Genomic DNA, 17531 nt, shown 5'->3' with positions numbered 1-17531 from the left:
TGAGACTTTCCATTGACTTCACTACATAGTGAAATAAAGTAACAATGCAGGGAGGAGATGACATTTAGCAGGTACCAAGGCACTTCAAAGCACATAGACAGAGAAAAAGCATAGACCATGAGTGACATGTCAACAAAATGAAAACTCATGTTGCCTATACTTGTTATTATAAACTCATACACATTTACTTCAATAATCTTCACTGGAGGAGATTTAAATACTCCAGCCCTTAGTTGTGGCTTCACAAAGTGTTGATTCACATTTACTGGTGGCTGAAATTGAGGTGGCTAAACTGGTCACCATTGCAGTTGTCTGCCTAGCTTTTCTCCCAGCAGTTGCTACCCTCTCCCTGTTCCCAACAGGGACAGCTAATAATATGTATAGCAGCTTCTGATCTCCAACAGTAACAATCTATTACCTTAAAATAAACTGAAGTAACTGCAGAAATTTCATGACACAGAGAGAAACTGATCCTTCTTTTTTAACGGCATTTCAGCAAAGACATAAAAGAACTTTAGTGATGTAGAACTGCTGCTTGGAACACGTGTTCTTCTCTACATGAAAGAAATACATGCAGGGACAACATTTTTGAAAGTTAAGGTGCGTTTGGCAATTTTAAAAAGAGTTTGCAGTCAGAGCAGATAGTTTAGAAGGAATAGACACATGCACTCAGGCAAAGAAAAAATGTGGTGAAGGATTATATAAAAGGCAGGAATGGCAGTTTCACCTCAAGCTGAGCAAATGAGAAAAGGAAATAATCTCATTTTAGGTATAGGATATTTAAGAAAAACTTCAGGAGGAGGGTGCCACATAGACTCTGACATGCAGTTTGGCTTTCACAATGAGATTGGAGGGGGAGAGACTGTAATGTCTACTACATCTGAATGACTTAAATCCTTCTCACCTCATGGGCACCCAAGCAGGCCACAGTACATCACAAACCTGCACAAGACTGCAGGCTGAACCTGCAAGTCATTTCCCTTCAGATACCCAGGTCTGTCCAACTTTTGAAGTTATCTATTAAGACCTCTTGGCATAGACAGAGAGGCACTTGAACTGTGGCCAGGGGCTGGCACTGCACTTGAGAGCTATCAAACGTTCCCATCTCCAGTTGAGGACCTGCCAGCACTTGTTCCTAAGAAAATGAGCTCTGAGTTATATTTAGATATGTTTTTAATAATGAGAGGTAGCATGGTAGCTGTTCTTCTTCAAGCAATTTTGTTAGGCGGCATTATCATGAGAGCTAGCTACACAAATAGGACTAATGGGCTGCTCTGCCTGCAGTATGTGAGTCCCATGGTCAGTCATTCTCAGCTGGAGGAATTTAGAGAGACATGGATTTGATGGATGGACCACTTGGTAGATAAGGAATTGGATGGATGGTTACACTCAAAGAGTCGCGGTCAATGACCCGATGTGCGAGTGAAAAGCAGTGACAAGTGGTGTTACTTGGGGGTCAGTATAGGGACCAATGCTGTTTAACATCTTTGTTGGCAACATACACAGTGGGACTGAGTGCACCCTCGGTAAGTTGGGTGATGACACCAAGCTGTGTGGCGTGGTCAACATGCTGGAGGGAAGGGATGTGCCATCCAGAGGGACCTGGTCTGATTTGAGAGGTGGGACAGTGCAAACTTCGTGAAGTTCAACAAGGCCAAGTGCAAGGTCCTGCACATGGGTTGAGGCAATCCCAAGCACAAGTACAGGCTGGGTGATGAGTCGATTGAGAGCAGCCCTGTGGAGAAGGGCTTGGGGGTATTAGTGTATGGAAAACTGAATATGAGCCAGCAATGTGCACTCACAGTCCAGAAAGCCAACTGTATCCTGGACTGCATCAAGAGAAGTGTGGCTAGCAGGGGAGGTGATTCTCCCCCTCTGCTCCACTCTCTTGAGACCCCACCTGCAGTACTGCATTCAGATCTGGAGCCCTCAGTATAAGAAGGACATAGACCTGCTCAAGCAGATCTAGAGGAGGGCCACGAAGATGATCAGGGGGCTGGAGCACCTTCCCTATGAGGACAAACTGAGATAGCTTGGGTTCTTCAGTCTGAAGAAGTGAAGGCTCCAGGGAGACCTTATAGCGGCCTTCCAGTACTTAGAGGGCCTAAAGAAAGATGGGGAGGGACTCTCTATCAGGAAGCTAAGGGTTTTAAACTGAAAGAGGGTAGATTTAGGTTAGATATAACGAAGAAATTATTTACTGTGAGGGTGGTGAGACACTGGAACAGGTTGCCCAGGGAAGTGGTGGCTGCCCCCTCCCTGGAAGTGTTTAAGGCCAGGTTGGATAGGGCTTTGAGCAACCTGATCTAGTGGAAGATGTCCCTGCCCATGGCAGGGAGGTTGGAACTAGATAATCTTTAAGGTCCCTTCTAACCCAAACCATTCTATGAATCTATGATTCTGTGATTCTTAGTATGGCTGATAAGCCTGTGCAATACAGCCCCCTTCCTTCCTTCACGAGACAATTTCCAGAGAGATTTAGGTGAGGACCTTTATGTGCTGCACTCCTGCATACACGTTCCAAAGGCAGGAGGTGTAAATACTCCCTGCAACCATGATTACACTCCTATTACAGTGTTACACCCATGCCTTACTTGCCCTCAGTGACTTCATCCTTCATCTGAGTTACAAATGTAATAACTCATGTGATCAAACCAGCCAGCACAGTTTAGCAGCTTTTAACCCTTAGCTAAACAATTTTAAAGTGGTACCTACCAAACTACAAACTCGTTGCAGCTCAGCAAACAAGTCTCTGCCTACATAATACTAATGTTGCTGCTGTTGCTGTTGTTATGACTCCTAAGTGTACAGAGGCCACACGAGGCCTTTTAAATCTGGTGTATAGCTGAGCATCTGTAGTGGGCAGGACAAATAGGGTAGGGCAACGGATGACTGTCCCTGTAGACTCAGCTTCCTGGAATGTTGCACGCTCCTCCCTGTACTCTTGGTTAAGGGTTGGGGCACCTCTTGTGGCCTCCCTTCATCACTGACATGGCATGTCATCTGGGAATTGAAAACCTATAGTCCAAACCCTGGATATGTCTGTAGGTAGGAGGCACTGTGAAAGATGCCCTTCTTGGGAAAGTGAAAAAAACCAGCAAAAATGCAGGGGGCCAAGACTCTTCCCAGAACAGCTAATGAGGAAAAAGATGCACTCTCTACTCTATGGGAGTTTACCAGGTTAACACATTTTTACTTTTCTCACACAGAGACAAAGAAAAGGTCCTCACTGTCAGTCAGATAACAAATAACAGAATTATTTATGTCTTAAAGTACTTTGGTCTTCTAAAACTAACCTAAGGCAATTGACAAACTGTCTTCTGGACCACCCTGGCATGCTTTGACTGTATGCATCAACCAGCAATTGAGGTGCTCAGGCCCTGAGACAAATTGTCCATGAAAGGTAAGAAACATCAGCAGAAGCTCCATCAGCCAAAGAAATCATCTCCTCTTGAACTGACAGTGCTTCTATTTCACCTACATTTGTTAGTGAATTCCACCAAGGAACTGGGCCACCACAGTGTCCTTTCAGAGCAGCCTCTCCACCAGCACTGAAGCCTGGCTGTTCAGACCAGTGAGCAGCTCACACAGTGATGCTGTAAGCAACTCACTCTTCCTCCCCAAAACACCCCAGCAGTTCTGTGTGCTTTCTGTCTCCCACCCTTTCCTATTTGTGTGCCAGTGCTCCCTGTGACTGCTGGTAAGAGGGAGGGAGCAATGTGACCAATATACACATCCCCGTCCACTCCATCCAGAACACTTTTTGGTACCTATGAAGGGGACAAATTGCTCTGGAGCATGTAGTGCATACACAGCTGGTCTGCAATCCACCACCTCCCTGGCTGGTGACACTCCAGGCGCTGATGTGACAGGCTTCGATGTACATTTGGGTTGGCAGGCAAGCCATTTTTTTGCCACACAGGTAAAATGATGATGGTGGCACCCAGACACAGTGCAGGCTGGACTTCTGCCATCACTGAGAGACAAAGCACTGTGTCACACATCATGTGAAAGTGCTCTCATAAAGTGATGCTGCCTTGCTGGTTTTCCTCAGTGGTGTGGGGGTGAAGCAGATACTGGCTCTGGATAAGGTTGTTTGTGCCATCTTTCTAGAGCAGGAGTATCACAAGGTAGCACTTGGGCGCCAGCAATATAGGCTGGCTGTCTTCCTATAGAAGGGAGCAAAAAGGTTCTCAAGACTTGTTCACTGTGTAAGTGTGCTGGGCTGTAGCTTATGTTTTTTTACAGCACATGCTTTGTAGCTGTGCAGTCGTGGGCTGGCGCCAGAGCAGCACTGTCCTTGGTTAGGATGTCATCCAGCCTGCCAGCGGCACTGGAAGGGCCAGCTGCTGCCCAGCTTTCCCCACAATATACAAATGAGGCCAGTCACTCAGCACCTCTGCTATCAGACAGTTAGGAAGTCAGAAATCTGGCTTCAAAGGCTCATGAGAGTATGTGTATAGTGTGGGCACATTCAAGAAGAATATATTCCACCTATTTTGCCTGCAGCTTGTCTTCTATGATCTGGTCCCAGTAAGAAGGATTGGCTTCCGTAACAATTCTATCAAGTCTAAATCTTGGTCTTCCTGACAAAGTTTTTTTCTGGCTTGAACAGTGAAAATGCAATCAAGTTTTGATTGATTCATGCATGAAATGAGGAGTAGAATAACAAGTTTAACTTTTGTGTGCTGTTTGAGATTAGTAGTTTGTACCATCTTACATCTAATTGTACGGTTAACAAGACTAGCCCACAAGGCCAGCAGTGAGCAGCTAGGAGCAGGGATCAGCCTGTGTCCAGCTATACAGAGATGGTAAGTAAAGAGAAACTAGCTGGGCTTTTAGGTTTACCCAAACTGCAGTAGGAGACACGTACAAGAAAGGAAACTTAGTAGCCCCAGTTACCCAAAGTTTTTGAGTAAAGAGCCTGCTGATCAATAAAACATCTTCATAATTCTGATATTAACTGTCCATACTTAATGCACGTTCATTTACATAAACATCTTCCCTGAAAATAAAAAAGAAAAAAAACCTAAGTGGAGGCAAAGGTGAGGTTTAATCTGTGCTTGTTTTATTAATTCTTTAGAAGAAAACAGGCCTTGACATGCTTGAGTACATGGAAAGGCTTTCGAGGGTTACAGCTGTCAGCTACATCACTGGATGAGGAGAGGAATGCTTGTTTGCATTTGACACTAATGAAAAGGAAAGGTTCTTACACTTGAAAAGTGTTTGGTTTTAGGTTTTTCTTTTTTTCATGTTACAATATGTGCTTATTCTCCTAACATGGTGAATGGTCTTAGTTCTGGGGTTTTTTTTGTCATCTCCTTCTCCCTAGGGTAGCAGGGTCACGTGGTTATGGTCTCTTCAGTGTTGAAGGAGGCACTAGCCCTGTTGAACTAGTATCAGGGACACACAAAGCATAAGTCAGGTCAGAGGAAGAATAAAGGGTATAGTAGTAGAACTTGTTCCTGCAGTTAGGAATATCAGCATGGATCCAGAGTGGGGAGAAATGAATGTGCTGCCCTTAAAATTGCATTCCAGACCGAGACTTATGATCATAACACTGGAAGAATTGAATAACTCACAGGAAACTTCCTCCTGGGCCAATATCCCATCTGTGAGAGAGCCCAGTAAAAAAAGAGTCTAAAAACAATAGCTGGTATCTAATCAAAATAATCTCTTAGGTCCTAGTAATTCATACGCCAGAGACTCACCAAGTCAGAGGGAATGTCTTTGAATTGGAGAACCCTGAATGGATTTTTCTTCTGTGCATTTATTGATTGCTTTCTCTGGACATAATACCTCTCATTTTTCATGCTTTAGGATGTGGCTTTAAGTATGACTACTTATAAAAGGTTGAGGACTAGGTACAGTGGAGTGGTAGATAGAAAAATGGGTGATGGACATATATACTACATGGAGTCTATCCCTTTCATAGAGGAGAATCTCATTTACATACAGTTAAGTGTCTGCATTGTCTGTCTGTGTGTGTGTTACAAAATGGTACTGGAAAACATGCTTTCTACAGTGTAGATGAAGTGGGGCAAAGTGGCAACCAGCAAAGAGAGTGAACTGAACCCCCTTTCCTGCAGCTGAAGAGAAGTGAATATATCTGTAGTGGAGATAATGATAAGTAATTTGAAAGAACAGAGAAAAATAAATCAGGAGTCTTCAGGGCCAGGCAGAGACATTGTTACATAAAATATGTGAGCTGAAAGATGCTGAGAAAGAATTACGTCACCATTATATTTTTAGATCCCATCACTCACACAGGCCTTCCCTCCTGGAGTCACTGTGACGGAAGCAGAACCAAATGCCAATGTCAGTGAGACAAAGGGTTGTCAGAGTTCACAAAGATCTCCCTGACTCCTTCATTTTGAAGGGCTCTCCTCTGTCTCTGCGTGCTCATTCTCCATACTGGAATTACACTAATCTCATAGTCCCAGTAGGCCCCGAGCTACAAAAGGAGGATCACAAGGATAGCCAGCAGAAATGAGTTATGGATTTAACAATCACAATGACTGATTTTTCAGAGTCATGAGGTTGTACCAAAATAGCAAAGAGAAATGTTGTCACTGGCAATGTACACTGGTAAAAGGAAAACATATTACATGAAAGAAAGAGTATCTATTCATTCAGAATGATGTTAGGCCTTTGAAAACATGGAGGTACACATGCACATAGATAACGTAGCCATTTTTGTTGTGCATTTGACATACACGACTAATTTTCATCCAGTTAGTAGCAGTGATCTAAACGGAATTCTAATACTTTTTGAATGTGACCAGGATGTCTCAATATGAAGAAACAGTGCAGACACAGGATAGAAAATAAAGGGTCTTGTCCAGTTCTATGCTGAAAAAGCCCTTTGTGGACTCACCAGTGACAGTATAGTCTGAGACGGGCATCTGAGGGTCGGCTTCTAGAAAAACATGCATGTTTCTTTGTCATCTGAGGTGAAGGCATGGATGTGATTTTCCTGATGCTTCACAGCATATAAGCCAAATACTAGCATAAGGCCACGAAGGTGACCTGTCAGTGCTTACATTTAGCAGCCAGTTCTCAGCATCACCACCGAGTCCTTGAGATGTGACCTCAGAGCTAATGAAACATGCTCAGCATGACCTTAAAAACGATCGCGGGAGCCTCAAGGCCGCAGGCTCCCTGAGCAGTGGTTCGCTCGGCCTCTCAGAGAAGAAAAATCTGTGCGCCGCCGGCCCTCCCGGAAGGAAAGATGCCGGGAACCGGCGCTTCACGGGCACCGGGGCTGGGGGAAGGCGAGCGCGGCAGAGACAGACGCGGAGGCGGAGACTGGCGCGGCGAAGCCGGCGGGGACCTCGGGGAGGTGCCCGAGAGCGGCGAAGGCCCCGCCTCGTCGCGCCCGCGGACGGGGAGGGACGCAGGCCCCGCCTCCGGCAGCCGTGCCCGCCCCTGCTCCCAATCAGGTCGGACCTCTCGCCATAAAGATCGCGGCGCGACGAGCTGCCGCTCACAACTTGGAGCAAGTAAAAGCAGCGGAATGTCTGGCAGAGGCAAGGGCGGGAAAGGGCTCGGCAAGGGCGGCGCCAAGCGCCACCGCAAGGTGCTGCGCGACAACATCCAGGGCATCACCAAGCCGGCCATCCGGCGCCTGGCCCGGCGCGGCGGCGTGAAGCGCATCTCGGGGCTCATCTACGAGGAGACGCGCGGCGTGCTGAAGGTTTTCCTGGAGAACGTGATTCGCGACGCCGTCACCTACACCGAGCACGCCAAGAGGAAGACGGTCACGGCCATGGACGTGGTCTACGCCCTCAAGCGCCAGGGACGCACCCTCTACGGCTTCGGCGGCTAAAGCGCTTTGCTCCTGGACCCTCTCGAGAACCCAAAGGCTCTTTTAAGAGCCACCCACTTTTCCTCTCAAGAGAGCTGTGTCGTATTACTCGCTTTGTCTTGGGTTTTGCCCTGTCTTGGTCTCCCACGCTCCTCCTCTCATCCGCACCCAACCCCGTTTTCCTTGCCCAGCTGCAACCGAACTGGATGCTTACAGTTCGGCTCCTACAACTGCATCATTTCCCCTTCCCAGCCCTTCTGCCTCTTCTCTCCTTCCCACCAGCCGCTTTCGGGAGAGCTGCCGGGGCGCCCTGTCCTGCGAAGCGAGCAGTGTGCCAGGGCGTCCTCTTACCGAGGCGTTTACCGATGCCGGGAAGTGCTAGGAACCGCCGGCACATGAAGACCGAGCCGAGCGCCTCTTCAGCGGCTCTGTTTGAAAAAAATACAGGCCGAGGGAACAGTCCCCCTGCCGACACAAAATAAGGCAGAGCGCGGCTCTGTCTTGCCAAGCTCTCTACTGCAGGGCGGCACGTCCTCCGTTTCCTCCTGCCCGCTCGTGCCCGAAGGGACAAAGTTGCAGGGTCTCCACCGGGTTCGCTTCAGCCAGCGGGGTGTGGAAGGGGCCTCACCGCTCTTGCGCGGGGTGGGGGCTGGAGGCCTCCGCGGCTGGGACCCGCCTCCGGCGGGTTCAGCGCCCTCGTTCTTTCGAAAAGCCCGCGCGGGCGGCGATTGGCTCCGGCCATTCCCGGTCTCCGCTCCCCGCCCGCGCGCACCAGCAGGGCCCCGGCCCCGGGCACTGCCCATCCGGGAGAGCAGCACAATCCTCCCGACAGCCGCGGCGGCGGTGCGGGGCCCACGAGGGAAACGCAGGCTTCCCGGCCGCGACCGAGCTCTCCGGCAGAGCCGCAGTGGCCAGAGGGAAGAGCCCCGGCCTTCCCCCCTACCAAGCCAGCCAGCCTGCCCCGAGAAACGCGCACGCCGTTCCCCTGCCGCCCGCTCAGCAGCGCTTCACGCTCCTTTTCGAGACTGTGGGTGGCTCTGAAAAGAGCCTTTGGGTTTCGCTTCTGTGCTTGGGACGCCTCCCCGGCGCCAGTTTACTTGCTCTTGGCTTTGTGGCTCTCGGTCTTCTTGGGCAGCAGCACGGCCTGGATGTTGGGCAGCACCCCGCCCTGCGCGATGGTCACCTTGCCCAGCAGCTTGTTGAGCTCCTCGTCGTTGCGGATGGCCAGCTGCAGGTGGCGGGGGATGATGCGCGTCTTCTTGTTGTCGCGGGCCGCGTTGCCCGCCAGCTCCAGGATCTCGGCCGTCAGGTACTCCAGCACGGCCGCCAGGTACACGGGGGCGCCGGCGCCCACCCGCTCCGCGTAGTTGCCCTTGCGCAGCAGCCGGTGCACGCGGCCCACGGGGAACTGCAGCCCGGCCCGTGACGAGCGCGACTTGGCCTTGGCCCGCGCCTTCCCGCCCTGCTTCCCGCGGCCGGACATTCTCGATCGCTCGCTCACTCGGTACCAAACTCCCGCTGCCACGGGAAAAAAAAAACAGGTGCCTTGCCCCCACCCCGAGACCCGCCCTTATATCCCTTCCCCTTGCGCGGCCGGCGGCTCCTGATAGGCCGACGCGCCTATCGGGGAACGCGCACCCAATGGCGGAGAGAATCTCGTTCTGACCAATAGCGAGGGGCGCAGCGCCGAAAGGGCTCCGCCTGCCCTCTCGAGACACCCAATGACGAGGCGGGAGGGGCGGGCCTCAGCAGAAGCCTGCTCCCGGCGGGAATGCCCGGTCCCGCAGCCCGGACACGCCGGGCCGCGCCGCGCCGCGCCGGCCCTTTTTCGCGTGTGTTTTATCTTCTTTCTTTAACTGTTGGAAAGCAGCCGGTCGGCAAAGCGCGGACCGGGAGGGCGGAGTTGAGGCGGTAGAGAGGGAGAGACAGACAGCGCGGCTGTGTCAGTGAGCGGGGAAAGGCGCGGCACAGCTCCCCCCGTTATTTCACGCTGGGTCTTTGCCCCGCGGGAAGATTTCGCCCGTTTCCAGCACTAGGTCACCCCAAAGCTTTCCGACCTTCCAAAACTGTGCACACTTCTTTGCATCGGAAGACCACCACGGCTCGCTCCCTCTTGCCTGTCGTACCCCTCCCCACCCCCCCCACCCCCCGCCACTGCCCCCTGCAAATGCATAAGGGAACACAAGTTGAACACGGACTCTGCACATCCTGCCTGATCGCATCTAAAACTAAACGAGAACCTTTGATTCCTATATTCATTCTCAGGTCCTCATTTCGTTTATACACTTTAAGTGCTCATGTAGTATTAATACGCTCTAGAAAGGGAAGATTTTTTTCATTCTTTATTTAAATTAATTCTTTGTATCATTCCGGTTTTCATTATTCTTTCCAAAGTATTTTATTTTTCCAGCCTTATTTTTTCCCTCTGTTGTCTTGTACATTCTGTATGTTTCTGTAACATTTCAACGTATTTAAAGAAAAATTACTATATCTTCCAGAGACTTTTTTTCCTTTTTAATACTGCACAGGAACGGCCACACAAAAAGAAGGAAAATTTCAAAGTGAAATGACAAAAAAAAATACTTTTCAAAAAAGGAAGTTTAATTAGTAATTTACATGCTGTTTAAACAAGTTTAAAATCAATAATATATGACTGGTTTCTGCAAATGAAAAATCAGTTATAAAAGCATGTCTTTCATAGGCGGTACACAGAAAGAACAAAGACTGAGGGCTAGGCGGTACTAGGCAACGGCGGGATTTTTAAACTTTGAATCCACCAATGAGACCCAGCCTGTCCACATCCGCCTATCAGAGAAGGGACCTCTGCTATATAAACTCCTCGAGTAGCGGTACGATGTCAGTGGTACTGAGCGTAGTACTTTGACTAAGAGGGATGGCGCGCACGAAGCAGACGGCGCGTAAGTCGACGGGCGGGAAGGCGCCCCGCAAGCAGCTGGCCACCAAGGCGGCCCGCAAGAGCGCGCCGGCCACGGGCGGCGTGAAGAAGCCGCACCGCTACCGGCCCGGCACGGTGGCGCTGCGCGAGATCCGGCGCTACCAGAAGTCGACGGAGCTGCTGATCCGCAAGCTGCCCTTCCAGCGCCTGGTGCGCGAGATCGCGCAGGACTTCAAGACCGACCTGCGCTTCCAGAGCTCGGCCGTGATGGCGCTGCAGGAGGCGAGCGAGGCCTACCTGGTGGGGCTCTTCGAGGACACCAACCTCTGCGCCATCCACGCCAAGCGCGTCACCATCATGCCCAAGGACATCCAGCTGGCCCGCCGCATCCGCGGTGAGCGTGCATAATCCACTTTAGAAAATGACCAACTATTATAGTAAATAACTTTAACAACAAAAAGGCTCTTTTAAGAGCCACTCCATAAACAACAAAACGAGCTGTGACACTAGTAATATTTCCTTTACTAATTTATTTTTATACAAAACTTAGTCTAAATTTCTGCTATTGAAAAGTTCTAATACATGATTGATACAGAAAGTGTAACTGCGTTTTTAGATGCAATCAGGCAGGATGTGCAGAGTCCGTGTTCAACTTGTGTTCCCTTATGCATTTGCAGGGGGCAGTGGGGGGGGTGGGGAGGGGTACGACAGGCAAGAGGGAGCGAGCCGTGGTGGTCTTCCGATGCAAAGAAGTGTGCACAGTTTTGGAAGGTCGGAAAGCTTTGGGGTGACCTAGTGCTGGAAACGGGCGAAATCTTCCCGCGGGGCAAAGACCCAGCGTGAAATAACGGGGGGAGCTGTGCCGCGCCTTTCCCCGCTCACTGACACAGCCGCGCTGTCTGTCTCTCCCTCTCTACCGCCTCAACTCCGCCCTCCCGGTCCGCGCTTTGCCGACCGGCTGCTTTCCAACAGTTAAAGAAAGAAGATAAAACACACGCGAAAAAGGGCCGGCGCGGCGCGGCGCGGCCCGGCGTGTCCGGGCTGCGGGACCGGGCATTCCCGCCGGGAGCAGGCTTCTGCTGAGGCCCGCCCCTCCCGCCTCGTCATTGGGTGTCTCGAGAGGGCAGGCGGAGCCCTTTCGGCGCTGCGCCCCTCGCTATTGGTCAGAACGAGATTCTCTCCGCCATTGGGTGCGCGTTCCCCGATAGGCGCGTCGGCCTATCAGGAGCCGCCGGCCGCGCAAGGGGAAGGGATATAAGGGCGGGTCTCGGGGTGGGGGCAAGGCACCTGTTTTTTTTTTCCCGTGGCAGCGGGAGTTTGGTACCGAGTGAGCGAGCGATCGAGAATGTCCGGCCGCGGGAAGCAGGGCGGGAAGGCGCGGGCCAAGGCCAAGTCGCGCTCGTCACGGGCCGGGCTGCAGTTCCCCGTGGGCCGCGTGCACCGGCTGCTGCGCAAGGGCAACTACGCGGAGCGGGTGGGCGCCGGCGCCCCCGTGTACCTGGCGGCCGTGCTGGAGTACCTGACGGCCGAGATCCTGGAGCTGGCGGGCAACGCGGCCCGCGACAACAAGAAGACGCGCATCATCCCCCGCCACCTGCAGCTGGCCATCCGCAACGACGAGGAGCTCAACAAGCTGCTGGGCAAGGTGACCATCGCGCAGGGCGGGGTGCTGCCCAACATCCAGGCCGTGCTGCTGCCCAAGAAGACCGAGAGCCACAAAGCCAAGAGCAAGTAAACTGGCGCCGGGGAGGCGTCCCAAGCACAGAAGCGAAACCCAAAGGCTCTTTTCAGAGCCACCCACAGTCTCGAAAAGGAGCGTGAAGCGCTGCTGAGCGGGCGGCAGGGGAACGGCGTGCGCGTTTCTCGGGGCAGGCTGGCTGGCTTGGTAGGGGGGAAGGCCGGGGCTCTTCCCTCTGGCCACTGCGGCTCTGCCGGAGAGCTCGGTCGCGGCCGGGAAGCCTGCGTTTCCCTCGTGGGCCCCGCACCGCCGCCGCGGCTGTCGGGAGGATTGTGCTGCTCTCCCGGATGGGCAGTGCCCGGGGCCGGGGCCCTGCTGGTGCGCGCGGGCGGGGAGCGGAGACCGGGAATGGCCGGAGCCAATCGCCGCCCGCGCGGGCTTTTCGAAAGAACGAGGGCGCTGAACCCGCCGGAGGCGGGTCCCAGCCGCGGAGGCCTCCAGCCCCCACCCCGCGCAAGAGCGGTGAGGCCCCTTCCACACCCCGCTGGCTGAAGCGAACCCGGTGGAGACCCTGCAACTTTGTCCCTTCGGGCACGAGCGGGCAGGAGGAAACGGAGGACGTGCCGCCCTGCAGTAGAGAGCTTGGCAAGACAGAGCCGCGCTCTGCCTTATTTTGTGTCGGCAGGGGGACTGTTCCCTCGGCCTGTATTTTTTTCAAACAGAGCCGCTGAAGAGGCGCTCGGCTCGGTCTTCATGTGCCGGCGGTTCCTAGCACTTCCCGGCATCGGTAAACGCCTCGGTAAGAGGACGCCCTGGCACACTGCTCGCTTCGCAGGACAGGGCGCCCCGGCAGCTCTCCCGAAAGCGGCTGGTGGGAAGGAGAGAAGAGGCAGAAGGGCTGGGAAGGGGAAATGATGCAGTTGTAGGAGCCGAACTGTAAGCATCCAGTTCGGTTGCAGCTGGGCAAGGAAAACGGGGTTGGGTGCGGATGAGAGGAGGAGCGTGGGAGACCAAGACAGGGCAAAACCCAAGACAAAGCGAGTAATACGACACAGCTCTCTTGAGAGGAAAAGTGGGTGGCTCTTAAAAGAGCCTTTGGGTTCTCGAGAGGGTCCAGGAGCAAAGCGCTTTAGCCGCCGAAGCCGTAGAGGGTGCGTCCCTGGCGCTTGAGGGCGTAGACCACGTCCATGGCCGTGACCGTCTTCCTCTTGGCGTGCTCGGTGTAGGTGACGGCGTCGCGAATCACGTTCTCCAGGAAAACCTTCAGCACGCCGCGCGTCTCCTCGTAGATGAGCCCCGAGATGCGCTTCACGCCGCCGCGCCGGGCCAGGCGCCGGATGGCCGGCTTGGTGATGCCCTGGATGTTGTCGCGCAGCACCTTGCGGTGGCGCTTGGCGCCGCCCTTGCCGAGCCCTTTCCCGCCCTTGCCTCTGCCAGACATTCCGCTGCTTTTACTTGCCCCAAGTTGTGAGCGGCAGCTCGTCGCGCCGCGATCTTTATGGCGAGAGGTCCGACCTGATTGGGAGCAGGGGCGGGCACGGCTGCCGGAGGCGGGGCCTGCGTCCCTCCCCGTCCGCGGGCGCGACGAGGCGGGGCCTTCGCCGCTCTCGGGCACCTCCCCGAGGTCCCCGCCGGCTTCGCCGCGCCAGTCTCCGCCTCCGCGTCTGTCTCTGCCGCGCTCGCCTTCCCCCAGCCCCGGTGCCCGTGAAGCGCCGGTTCCCGGCATCTTTCCTTCCGGGAGGGCCGGCGGCGCACAGAACATTTACGAGGGGCTGAGCGGAGCCCCCGCGGCCGACACTCTCTGGGGGCGGCGGGGCCCCGTCTCAGTTGCCCCTGTGGTCTCATCCCAGCGCGCCCGTGCGCGGGAGTCGGGGGTCGTGCGACCTCCGCGGATCTTTCGAGCGGGTTGTCGCAGCCCTCCCCGGAGAGCGGTGCCGTAAAAGTTTTGGAGCCACTTCCCGTTGACTTCGCCAGTCTTATTCTGTCCTGCCATCTGCTGGTCATCACTGCATTTTCTTCAGACATTTTCTCATTCCTTTTTCCCCAAGATGACATAAGTTTTAGGAGCATAGTTTGAACCTTCAGTGGTTATTATTCTTTTTCACAGCGTTGTCATGAATACTTTGAATATGACTGTATTGCTATACGTACAGCACAACATATTTATCTTTCGCATATTAACTTTCGTGAATAAATAACACTATCACTTACGAGTACTAATTATTTCCAAAAATGGAAATAATCTTATGGTTTGGGTTTGTTTTCCTTTGTTCATAACACGAAATCCTTGAATTCTTTATCTCTAGTCAATTGTTAATAATTTATAAAGCAATAGGCCAATAATAGCAAATATGGTATTAAGGATCCGTGAAAATTCCGGAAGCACTTCTTACCGTTTTTCTTAATTCTTATCCTTGTTCTTTTAGGTTATCTACATTTAAATTGTTACAATTTTCTTCTTAGCTTTTTGCCTTTATAGGTCATCAGCCTAGAGACCACAGTCTGTGGCTTTGTTTTGTTGTTGTTTTTAGAAAATCAGAGCAAAAATACTTTTACATGGGGATGAAATTCTGATTTATATGTTACAAATGTAAAGTTGGCCTTTTTATATTTCAGCGGTGTGGACCAGCATTGAAGATGTAAATGTGAGCATGTCAGCTCTAAACTGAATTTCAAAATGACTCCCAACTGCAGCAAACAGTAGCAATCACTTTGAAAGGCCTGCCCTGGCCCTTGTTCCTGTATATGGCCCTAAATGCTTTCAAATTTGTGGAGCCTTAGAAAGCAATGTTTTGCATATGTCGTGTTTGACACTTCTGAATTACACTTCCACTCAGTTATGACTCACCTGATTATCTTCCCCCACTCTCTCTACTTCAGTACACGCTGAAGAATTCACATGATAATCTCCTTACATGTGCTAGGGTTAAAATCTTCACAAAAGAAAAAACCAACAGGATTTAGGCTGCTGTGATACCCTGTCCCCTCAATTTCTGGGGTTTACTCATGAATTTCAAATGCCCGAAATTGTATGGAAGCTCTCTTGACAGTTTTGCATTGTTCTGCTGTCAGTTTGAAGCCATTAGGTTATAGATAAACCATTGTTTTGTGTTATGTAAGGGTTCAGTTAAAAGATTCATCACCGTGGTATTAAAGGACAAGAGGAGCTTTAAGAATTAACGGACTAATGGAAGTCACTCTTTTTTAGCAGAAGACCCAATTGACATTTAATGTTAACATAATAGAAAGTGAAAGGAAAAAAAAATCTTTATATGTTCCTAGAAGTTTCTCTTTGATTTTTGAAATTTTTTTTTTTTTTAATTGTTACAACTACAGCATTGGTTTAGTAGGTTTTGAAGCAGGCAGAGACACATTCCTTTCAGTTTGGAATACCTAGAGATTGGTCTAAAGCAGCCCTCATAGCTTCAGCTGTTACACAACAATAGAAATTAGTCTAACAGGTATCAATGGAGTTGGGGAACTCCATGTACTTCTTTTGCCACATGGAGGAAAAGAAAAAAAAAAAAAATTCTAAGTACATTAGAAGTTTCACAAACACCCTTGACTTCCCTCACTTCTACGCCAAAACTTTATCTGCCTGTGCTGTATCTAGAGTTTCCAAAAAGCAATAACCGCTTGTGGGCAAGAAGGTCCCATTCACATCCTAACCCTGCAATTCTGGAAGGAGCTCTAATATTATTTTTAGAAAAAAAACCCGCTGTAGGTCACCTTCAATCCGCTTTGGGAATCTGTGACCTGGAAAATGATTTTTTTCTAGGCCATACTTATTATTACTAGATCTATACTGTTGACAAAGTGTGAATTTTTCCTTCTTATCCTTGTCATCCTTGTGCCACTCAGTCAACTTCAGCAGCAGCCATTAGGTCTAATGTTGTGTCAGAAACTGCTCTTGCTCCACATGAGAGAAAGAAAAATTAAAAGTTCCAGTCCATTGGAGCTTCTGCATGCTGAGCAGCAGGGTTTCCATCCTCTCAAGAGAGCTAGTGGACAAAGGCTGAAACACAGAGAAGTAGTTTTCATCTGTATTTGAATGGTGTTTCTGTGATTTAAAAAATGGTTCCATTTCCTGACAATGAGGCATGTTCTGTTATATAGAAAAAAAAAAAAAATTTTGACATGTCTTTCAAATGTGGAATACAGACTCTTCTGAACATTTTGTCATGTATACCTCACCATGAGCTACAGTCTATATCCAGAACTTTGTCAGAAGAATAAGATTGCTCTACAACCAAACCAAGATCCTCACCATTGAGGAAGCCACAATTCACAGTGAAGAAATTGGCTGCTGTTTGTTTTGCATGGTGGTAATGAAAATACTGCATCAACATTTATTACAGGGCATTTTTAATTTCCTAGTAATTCAAGAAAATAAATATCACTAGGCATAGAGGACAACAATGGGAGCCTATGACCTTTAAGCAGAAGAAAACAGAGGTTCATGATTTATTGAACATTAGGACACTGTGCTTGGCGTCAGCTTTGAAAGAGGGCATTAAAACACAGTCAACAATCATTTGGTATAACCTACTCCATTCTTCCTTAGAATAGGAGCAAAGGTAGATATCCAATTACAATCAGCAGTTTGCATAAAGTTGAATTGATCCAAAGAAGGTGTAGGGTTTTGATGCAGAAACTGAACCCATCACATTCTTCTGTCAAGGGTTCAGTTTTTTCCTAGTAACCTCTTAAAGAAATTCTGGGTAGACTCTCTCCATGGGCCTGTGCTAATTCATAAAAAGTGTTTATCTCCTGGAAAGAAAATAGCAACATTTCAGTAAAATATTTCAGTGTTTTTATTGACACTTGCTGATTCTAAGAATTGAAGGAAAGGTGGATGGAATGGCAATACCCGAATACAACTTTGCCTGAAGAAATAATGGAATGTCAAGGCCTGGGGAAGTCTCTCCACTGTACCTATGCACATGCTCTCTGTTTTGGCTTATATCCTACAGTGGCTGAAAATTTCAATTTTAGTCTACAGCGGCTGAGAAATTAAAATCCACTTTCTGTATTGCAGTCCAAATACCTGGATACTTCTAGGATACTATGTTTGAACATCCAAAAGCAAAATGTAACTGAATAAAAGAGTCAGAGGGTGTGGGTGTGCATGCTGGTTTATTGAACTTTCT

At 50.3% G+C, this 17531-nt stretch overlaps 5 protein-coding genes across 5 annotated transcripts; 3 read left to right on the top strand and 2 right to left on the bottom strand.

Annotated features, from left to right (window-relative positions):
• Positions 1-7267: 7267 nt before the first annotated feature.
• On the top strand, positions 7268-7915 carry LOC141944392 (histone H4). The gene has a single exon (XM_074870914.1). It carries the CDS (start codon positions 7517-7519, stop codon positions 7826-7828), a length of 312 nt encoding a protein of 103 aa, XP_074727015.1. The 5' UTR covers positions 7268-7516; the 3' UTR covers positions 7829-7915.
• Positions 7916-8835: 920 nt separating this feature from the next.
• Positions 8836-9566, bottom strand: LOC141944391 (histone H2A type 2-C). Its single transcript, XM_074870913.1, has one exon. The coding sequence runs from the start codon at positions 9288-9290 to the stop codon at positions 8901-8903; it is 390 nt and encodes a 129-aa protein (XP_074727014.1). The 5' UTR covers positions 9291-9566; the 3' UTR covers positions 8836-8900.
• A 1125-nt stretch (positions 9567-10691) lies between these two features.
• On the top strand, positions 10692-11199 carry LOC141944388 (histone H3). The gene has a single exon (XM_074870909.1). It carries the CDS (start codon positions 10701-10703, stop codon positions 11109-11111), a length of 411 nt encoding a protein of 136 aa, XP_074727010.1. The 5' UTR covers positions 10692-10700; the 3' UTR covers positions 11112-11199.
• Positions 11200-11772: 573 nt separating this feature from the next.
• Positions 11773-12503, top strand: LOC141944389 (histone H2A type 2-C). Its single transcript, XM_074870910.1, has one exon. It carries the CDS (start codon positions 12049-12051, stop codon positions 12436-12438), a length of 390 nt encoding a protein of 129 aa, XP_074727011.1. The 5' UTR covers positions 11773-12048; the 3' UTR covers positions 12439-12503.
• A 920-nt stretch (positions 12504-13423) lies between these two features.
• Positions 13424-13834, bottom strand: LOC141944390 (histone H4). Its single transcript, XM_074870912.1, has one exon. The coding sequence runs from the start codon at positions 13820-13822 to the stop codon at positions 13511-13513; it is 312 nt and encodes a 103-aa protein (XP_074727013.1). The 5' UTR covers positions 13823-13834; the 3' UTR covers positions 13424-13510.
• Positions 13835-17531: the final 3697 nt, after the last annotated feature.

This window comes from Strix uralensis, chromosome 5 (assembly GCF_047716275.1).
Source record: "Strix uralensis isolate ZFMK-TIS-50842 chromosome 5, bStrUra1, whole genome shotgun sequence".
NCBI lineage: Eukaryota > Metazoa > Chordata > Aves > Strigiformes > Strigidae > Strix > Strix uralensis.
Note: the sequence above shows the minus strand (reverse complement) of the source record. Positions and strands in the feature narration are given on the sequence as shown.

Coding starts and splice junctions, on each gene's coding strand:
- LOC141944392 (XM_074870914.1), top strand. CDS start 7,517: ATGTCTGGCAGAGGCAAGGGCGGGAAAGGGCTCGGCAAGGGCGGCGCC.
- LOC141944391 (XM_074870913.1), bottom strand. CDS start 9,290: ATGTCCGGCCGCGGGAAGCAGGGCGGGAAGGCGCGGGCCAAGGCCAAG.
- LOC141944388 (XM_074870909.1), top strand. CDS start 10,701: ATGGCGCGCACGAAGCAGACGGCGCGTAAGTCGACGGGCGGGAAGGCG.
- LOC141944389 (XM_074870910.1), top strand. CDS start 12,049: ATGTCCGGCCGCGGGAAGCAGGGCGGGAAGGCGCGGGCCAAGGCCAAG.
- LOC141944390 (XM_074870912.1), bottom strand. CDS start 13,822: ATGTCTGGCAGAGGCAAGGGCGGGAAAGGGCTCGGCAAGGGCGGCGCC.